An 8,804-nucleotide genomic window follows, 5' to 3' on the forward strand; every position below is an offset into this window, starting at 1 on the left:
GCTTGGAAGGAGCCCATTGTTATGTTCAGGAGGCTAGTGTAGCAGAGTGACTGTGCATTAAGATATTCATGGATGAGGCTGAGAAGCTTTTTTCTTTTCTTTTTTTTTTTGGTACCGGAGATCAAATTTGGGTCCTTGTGCTTGTGAGGCAGGTGGCAGAATCAGAAGCTTTCATATCTAGCAAATTCACACATTCACCGCCCTCTTCTGGACCAGGTCTTTACGTTGGACTGCCCCTTTCCTTCGCCTGTCTCTAACCATTGCCTGCCTTTCCCTGACATGGTACCTGAAACACAATACACATTTAAGATATTTGACCCAAACCAAATCCTTATTTTTGCACCTCTCTTTTGTTAAGCAGAACAAAAGTTCTTAACCACCCATGGCTTTGTCACTCTGTGTTCTCAACTTGAGCTTCAATGCCTTTGGTCAATGAAATCTCTTGTGACTAGCATAAACCTCTCTTCTCCAAGCAGAATATATCCTCGCTGCCTTCAGAGAGTCCCTGTCGCATTCGCAGAGACAGTGCACTGTGTGATGAAGAGCCCAAGCTCTGGAGCCAGGCTGTCTGGGTTTGAATCTCTGCTCAACTGCTTTCTAGCTATAGCACCAGGCAAGTTACTTAACCGCTCTGTCTTAGTTTTCTCATCTGTAAAATAGGGATACTAATAAGATGAAGACCATATAGGGTTGTTGTGAAGCAGATGGATATTGTGAAGACAATATTGACAGTTATAAAGACAATGGGGTAAAGGGACAATAATAGTACCTTCTAGATTTACTATGGGAATTAAATGAGTTAATATAGAATATGCTTAGAGCAATGTCTGACAGTGTTCAGCAGATGCTAATTATCCTTACTTTTTTCCTTAATGCTTGTGTGCATATCCATGTGCACACTGTGGATCAAACCCTGGGCCTTGCAACATATGCCAAGCATGCACTATACCATTATTTCTTCAGAGTGTCAAAGTAATAGGTACTCATGATAGAAAAGTATCAAAATGAAGGGGGGAAACCACCACAATGACGAATCCGATGTGTACACAAATAGTAACAGGTGGGAACAAAGACAATAATGTTATGTACCAGATGCAGAGGCAACTCAGAGCAAATGAGTAACTTGGTGAGAGTGGGGTATAGAATGCAAGATGGTTTGGAAAGTCTCCACAGAAAGCTGAAGCTTATGATAAAGTTTCCAAAGACAAACAGGCATCTGTTAGGTAGCAGGGGGTAACTCAGGAAGGAAGAACAGATGGAAAAACAGGTATTACACAGCTTTGTCATCCATGTAGTACACCTTCCATTCCATGGACCGACCACTCCAAGGTTAGGTGTGAAAGGGGAGGAAGTAGGTGAGAAGGATGCCAAGAGGTCAAACAGGAAGTAGGCAGGGCTGGGAAATGGAGAGCTACCGGTGGCTTAGTTCCCAGGAATTAGGATGAACAGGGGTGTGGTCTGCCCTGTGCAACAGGCAGCCTCTTGTTCCAGAAGCTCTAGTAAAGAGGATGGAGAGCCACCCATCAGTACTGTGCAAAGTCTGCACTAAGCAACTGGATAAGATGGTTTCTAAGGCTTGCTTTGACTCTTACTGGTTGCATGTGAGGGGCCATGGAACATGGAAAACAGTGGGCAAACTCATGGACATGAATGTTGTATACATATGGGGCCTTGTCATTTTCCTATTTAACACATGAAGAGACGCAGGCAGACACAAGACTACAACAGACACGGACAGACCAGCAGAGGGACGCCAGACCTTAAGGCTCAGACAGTAATTTTATTCTGTAAGGAAGAAGGCACTGAAATGCTTCAACCACTTAATGCTAAGACTGCCATAGGTGCTTTGAGGAGATTGAAAGAAAACAGACCCATTATTAGATCATTTATATAATCAGAGACGTGATAAGAACCTTACTTCTAGGGTTAGCAGCACTGGAATGAAGAGGAGGGACTACGAAGATTCTAGGGGAAAAAATCAACAGGAAAACCACCTGGACAAGGTTTACTTTTTCACACATACTTCCCCACCTCATGAGACCTCTAGGCCATGTGGTCCAGGCTCCCAAGCAGAGCACCCATGGGAGGTCTTTGATTCTGATCAACTGTTGCTCATCTGTCAGAGGTATTACTAACACATTCACAGACTTGTAAGGAATCATTTATAAAAACCACTTGAAAGGAGCCAATCAGACTGATACAGAGTGATGCCATAGTCAGCTATTGGTACCATTACTTGGAAAACTCACTTCCTCTACAACCTCAACTATGAAAACTTTGCCTCAGATAACAGTCTTGTCCCATCACAGAATCTGCCCAAGACTTGATGCTAGTTAGATACAAGACGAGGGCAGAGAAAACTCAGGTTGTGACTCTGACTTACAGAAATTTTGAGACAACAATGGGAAAAATATACAGGTTTGAAATACATAAAGTCCAAGTGTAAATGTTCTGTAGTCAGATGGAGGCCCATCTAGAACCTGGGGGAGAGATCAGTACCACATTTGCACAAATAGAGGTGATGGTTGAAGCCCAGGGAATAAGTGGGTTCCAAGAACAATATAGAACGGACAGGCTGATAACATGGTAAAACATCAAGGAGTGGCCAGTCAGGGACTGAAAAAATGATCAGCATAGGAAACAGGGATGACCTGTAGAACCAAGTGAGCAGAACGTTACAGAAGTAATTTCAAAAAATTATTTTAGCCAGGTGTGGTGGTGCATGCTATAATCCCAGAACTTGGGAGGCTGATGAAGAAGAGTTACAGCGAATTCAAGGCCAGCCTAAGCTACACAGTGGGTTCAAGGCCAGCCTGACTTACAGAGCGAGATCCTGTCTCAAAAAACCTAAAAAGAAATAAAATTTTTAAGTAAAATATTCACATAATGGTCTCTATTACAGGCTCCTATCAGATGATATGAAGTTCTTACCCTCTTGGGGTGGCTTCAGTACGCGAGTGCTTCCACTACTGAGCAGAGAATGGGCTTCAGGTTCACCTAGAGGCCTCACCTGTTCAGAGGTCCCTTCCAGAGCATCTCTTGTGACTGTGGTATTGCCCAACCCAAGCTGTCGAGAACTAGTTCAACTTTGTATTCTCCTATACCATTTTCGAACCATACCATTACTATTTCTTCCTTTTCTGTGTAAAAAAATGTACTCCTGCCCCAGAAATCATGATAAGAGTAACCTGGGGCTTAAAAGACAGCATCATGCCTAATAAGTAGCTTAGCGATTCTAATATGGATAGTTCACCATCCACATTTTGAGAAACCAAGTCAAACTGTATGTAGCAAATGCTAAGAGCCAATAAAATGTTTCATTCTAGTTCTGTGAAATTAGAAACCTGTATTAGATGGCCAATTACCATTTATGATTTAAAACTTTTTCAAAAAGGCCAGTCCCAGATGTTTTCTCCATCAGCCTTCTCTGTGGTTGTAATACCCTTCTATAAATAACCCTACCAAGAAATCTAAATGCTACCCAACAAGTACTCTTTTCAGGAACCCTATACCCAATAATACCTTCCTATTTTTGGTTGTTGGTCTTAAGTATTGTACCACACAGAATAAGCTGCAGCTCATAATATTCTGAATGTGGGAGTAACTCTGTCAATGGTTTTATGTTGATTTGTGTCAGTACAGTATCTAGAGGAATTATGATGAAGGTCAGAGGGGAAAAGAAACCTTGTACCTGTATCTAAGAAATGATTGTTTAAAAAATTTGAAGGTTTTCAGATTCCATTTATAGTGAGTGTTCTACCAGAAATAAATTGGGCCCCTGCACAAAAACACACTCAATTTCCTCTTCTGAAAAACTATTCTGTTTAATAGTGCACTTCACTTACGCTACAGGATGAGCAGGGTTGGGAAAACAATGGAAGGTCACCTCTCAGCCTGGGGAAATTTAGGGAGCACCATTCTAACCCTGCAAGGAGCCCTGCCACCAGGTTTAGTCCACAACCTTCCTTCTCTGGTCTCTGCTCTTTATTTGCGTTAATCCTTGGCTGTGGAAGTTAGAAATGGAGTTAGGAGAGGTCCGGCTGCCAGGGCCAGGTGTTAGAGGTAAGAGGGCAGGAGAGGAGGGCTGAGTGGGCTCCTTGAAAGCATCCTTAATAACTAGAGGTTGGAGTGAGTCACTTGTCATTTCATGAGTGGGAAGAGGAAGATAGGGCAGGAAATCAGAGGCCCGTGCTAAACACTTCTGATCTGCACTCTCAGGTTATTCACTGCTCAGTAAGATTTCCCAGTCAGTACAGGGAGCCCAGGAGGGTCTGCCTACAGCACTGCCAGACTGCTCCTGGAAACATGAGCATGTTGCTCCAAAAGCCCAACAAGATACAGTCATCACAGAAATCCTTCTTGGGGTAGTTTTCCCCTCTTCAATAAAACAACAAATCCCTCAACACCAAGCTTCCTTGATTGACATCATAACACACAATAGCATGTTCCTTGTCAAATCTTAAATCTGGACTGAGGGCAGTGTCTTAAAAAATGTAGCCTCTATTCCCCTTCCTAGCAAACAGAAGGACCCAGGACATTCTTTCCACTGCCTTTTGTGCTCACTACATTGATTCCAACTAGTGAATCATTGGAATTTTATTCCTAAGAATCTTATATCCCCATGTTGGAAAGAAAGGCTCCTCTGGCATGAGAAAAACAGTTTAGTGCAAACTCCCTTCCAAAAGAGGGTGAATGGTCCTGCACCCAGCACTTAATGTGAGACTTGCCTCTCAAGCTTTGAAGGCTGGTGTCATTCTAGGAAATCCACTAGGTTTCTGATCACTGTGCCACAATGATACGCCCAATCTGCCCCATTCTCTAAAGGGAAATGTTTGAAGTGGAAGGGACACAGCCTAAGTTGTTCCTACTTATAAAATAAGGCAAGAGCTCTTTAGACTCGGGAAGTGAGGAAAACGGGTGTGTGGCTCTTTCATGTAGACTCTCTGATATTTAATTCAGCAGTAACTCTGAGAGAACTTTTGCTCATACCCATTACATTCAAAGGCTTCTCTCCAGTGTGAATCCTCTGATGGCGAACAAGAGCTGAGCTATACCTGAAGGCTTTTCCACACTCACTACATTCATAGGGGTTCTCCCCTGTGTGGATTCTTTGATGCTGAATAAGGCCTGAACTATAGGTAAACTTTCCTCCACACTCCATACATTCATAGGGCTTCTCTCCAGTGTGGATTCTCTGGTGCTGATAGAGATGTGAGCTCTGGCTGAAGGCCTTCCCACACTCATTACATTCATAGGGCTTCTCTCCAGTGTGGATTCTCTGATGATGAATAAGGGTGGAGCTCCTACTGAAGGCCTTTCCACACTCATTACAAGCATAGGGTTTCTCACCAGTGTGGATTCTCTGGTGGTGAGTTAGGGTGGAGCTCCAGCTAAAGGTTTTCCCACACTCATTACATTCGTAAGGTTTCTCCCCGGTGTGGATCCTCCGATGTAGAATGAGAGCAGAGCTACAACTGAAGGTCTTCCTGCAATCATTACATTCATAAGGTTTCTCCCCAGTGTGGATTCTCTGATGCTGAATAAGATGTGAGCTCTGGCTGAAGGCCTTTCCACATTCACTACATTCATAGGGTTTTTCCCCTGTGTGGATTCGCTGATGCTGAATAAGGTCTGAAGTTCGATTAAAGCTCTTGCTACATTCATCACATTTATGGGGTCTATCTCCCATAGGAAGTCTCTGATGTGAAATAAGGTTGGAACTCACAGCGAAGCTGTTCCCAAACTCATTATATTTCTCATTTCTCTCTCCCATGGGGGACAGCTTTCCCTCAACTGTCATTTGACCAAAATCTTGTATTTTCCTATTCAATCTTTTCCCAGAGTTCCCTAGTTGCCTCTTTAGATTGACTTCTTGTTCATAGGCTTCTTCAAATTTAAGACCCTGAGAAATATCCTTCTGGAATCTTCCCAACAGCATCCCACGTGATCCTGTATCTTCCGAAATTTCTTGATCATTTTCAGTCCTGGATTCACCATCTGTCACACACACACAAAAAAGTCACTTTTTCCTTGTGAAAAAAAGAATAAAAGTCAGAGGAAAAGATAATCAATGCGACTGATTTTTATAGCACTAAAAACATATGCCTTTTTCATGACTAAAAAGAGGCCTACTCTATATGCACATAGCTATACCAAAGTAAGACAACTGGCCCAAGGAAAGAAAAGGAACAAGGTAGAAAGCAAAATCAAAGGAGAGAAGAGCTGAAGGAACAGAAAAAGCAGAAGCTGTCAGGAGGGAGGATGGAGTAGGCAAGTTGAAAACCAAAACTAGAAGAGAAAAGACACTGTTTAACAAGCAGCAAAGTCTTCGGAGAGGTCAGAGGATGTAAATGTAACTGGGCAGATGGTGGTTCCAAGAACAGTTTAAGGAAGAGCAAATACAAGAGACTAACAAAGATGGCTGAAGAGAGAGATGACGGTGATGATGAACAGTGGCACAGCCGAAAGAAGCAGGCGGGTAGAGACATGAGGGACTCCTCACAGCCCAGCTCAGCAGACCCATCCTATCTGTAGTCCTACCATATATGCCACACCCACAGCAACAGGCAGGGTGTTCAGTCCAGGCCAGAAGGCCATGCTCATGTGGGAGGCTATGTAAACAAACTCAGTATTTGACTTTTCTTCCAGAGAGTAAATGTGCAGGGTCTAGGTAGTTAGCATTTATAGTTTGGTTTTCTTTTTAAAAAGAAGACAGGGCAATGAGTGTCAGAGACAGAAACAGCTGTTTTTCCCTCACCTGAATAGGACCTCTTTGTTCTCAGTTCCCTTCAACCAGGACCCCTGGCCCTTCCTCACTTCATCCAAGAGATCATGTCAGGATTCCGAAATGGGCAAGAGACACAGAGTGAGGAAGCTCATCCTGCTCAAACTGAGTGGCTTCAGAGCACAATCTAGACCCCAGCTTTGCAGGCGACAGAAAGGAAATGTACAGGGAGGTCTCAGCTGGGGGTTAGTAAGACCCTCTGGCACTGCTCAGGAAAATGTTCTTACTGAAAGTGGGATGAGAAACAAGGAATTAATCCTAAAGATTAAGGAGGCCAGGTCTCTTTAAAACAAGTGTACATTTCTGTGACAGCACCAGGTGCTCGAGCCTAAACAAAGCAAGAGGTCCCAAGGGGGAATCCAACAGACAAGAGGAGGAAGAGACAGAGTCAAGTCCCAGATTATTCACTCAGACATAGAACAGCACCTTCTATGTTCACACTAGTCTTTTAGAAAAGCTGCTGGATTACACATTAAGTCCTGAGCATACATAGAAAAAGTACTAAATGTGGAGTTAAAAAGATTGAGGCTCAAGCTTTGCCACCCAGCAGCTCTATGACCATGCACAAAGCATTTGAGATCTCCAACCTCACTTTTCTCTCCTATAAAATGAGAGTAATTCTAGCTATCCTGACTACAGTGTCACTGTGACGACTGAATAAATGGATATAGATGAAAAACTCTTTCTACACTGCAAATTACTGTACAAACATCAGTTTTGGTCATCACTGTGATTAGGATGTCCCAAGGCTGAGCCGATCGCTAGCTATTTGTTCACAGTGACATTGTTACCAACAAGGAAGGAAGCTAAGAAACCATAAGAGTTCCTTACCCAGCGAGAACACATTCCCGTAGTTCTCCAGCATCACATCCCTGTACAGGTCCCTCTGAGCAGGTTCCAGTCGTTTCCACTCCTTTCGGATGAAGTAGACAGCTACATCCTCAAATGTCACCAACTTCTGAAACAACATGGTCACACGTGCAATTTCAGAGTGAGGGTAGGGACTGGCAGCACCAAAAAATCAATTCAAGATGGGACTCAAAAATGCCTCTTGGCTGGCATGGGGACACAAGCTTGTGATCCCAGGACTCAGGAGGCTAAGGCAGGAGGATCACTGTGAGTTCAAGGCTAGCCTGATCTACATACTCAAAATAAATAAATTTTTAAAATGCCTTTTTGGGAAGTGGGGAAAGGCAGTCAAAGCAGATAAGAAACAAGAGTCCATGACAGAAGGTAAAGATCCATTACTCAGTAAGAAAGGTGCATGGCCCTGATGGATAGATTCAGAAATTAGGGACTGAATGGGATGGCATTGAACAAAACTGTCTACAAGGAAGGATAAGGATGAAGGGACCACAGCTTACCTGGGACTTGGCCTTTAGGAGAGCAGCTGCCAACATCTCATCCCCCAGACTGTCCTTATTGGAAAAGGCAGGAACTTTTGAAGGAAGAGCTAAAGAACAAAGGGCTCCGGAGTGAGTCTCCCTGCTCTCCAGCCTCGGTTCACTCTTCTCAGTGATACTGGCCACGCCTATCTTTTATGACTGCTGTGTTCTTTTCCTATCCCCCAAGCGGGGGCAGGCACAAGATTCTCTCTCGCATTCCTTCCATCATCCTTCCACACATCTCTGAACTCAAACTCCTATATCACGTTCTCAGACAGAGGTAAAGGAGCAGCTCTACCCCAGCCCTCACTAAAACATAACAACCAAGAACTTCTCTCTTTCTCCACACCCAGAGGAAATCTAAACACTACAAATGTTTCCTGTTTCTGTGCTAGACCACAGAACTTTTTCTGTAATCTATAAAATTACATATATGTCTCAGAGACTCCAAACCTCTAGACACAGTAGGTTTCAACAAAGAGACTTAAATTTAAATTCTCTTTCCTGAAAACCACGGAAACAACACCCGTTAAGAATGAAAATAGGGCTGGGGATTTAGCTCAGTGGTTCTGTTGCCTGCCTCGCAAGCACAAGGACCTGAGTTTGATCCCCAGTACCAAAAAAAAAAAAAAAAA

At 43.4% G+C, this 8,804-nt stretch overlaps 1 protein-coding gene across 2 annotated transcripts in view; it reads right to left on the reverse strand.

Moving 5' to 3' along the window:
* Window positions 1–2,815: 2,815 nt before the first annotated feature.
* Znf3 (zinc finger protein 3) overlaps window positions 2,816–8,804 on the reverse strand; it is a 10,216-nt gene continuing 4,227 nt past the window's right edge. For both annotated transcript variants that reach the window (XM_010608993.3, XM_010609001.3), the window contains exons 3-5: window positions 8,149–8,237; window positions 7,616–7,742; window positions 2,816–5,997 (exon numbers count right to left, since the gene is read on the reverse strand). In XM_010608993.3, coding sequence (XP_010607295.1) covers window positions 4,931–5,997; window positions 7,616–7,742; window positions 8,149–8,237 — 1,283 coding nt within the window. In that variant the 3' untranslated portion in view covers window positions 2,816–4,930. The remainder of the gene's footprint in view (window positions 5,998–7,615; window positions 7,743–8,148; window positions 8,238–8,804) is intronic.

The sequence above is a fragment of the Fukomys damarensis genome, unplaced genomic scaffold, assembly GCF_012274545.1.
Source record: "Fukomys damarensis isolate Sample0158 unplaced genomic scaffold, DMR_v1.0_HiC HiC_scaffold_17, whole genome shotgun sequence".
Lineage (NCBI taxonomy): Eukaryota > Metazoa > Chordata > Mammalia > Rodentia > Bathyergidae > Fukomys > Fukomys damarensis.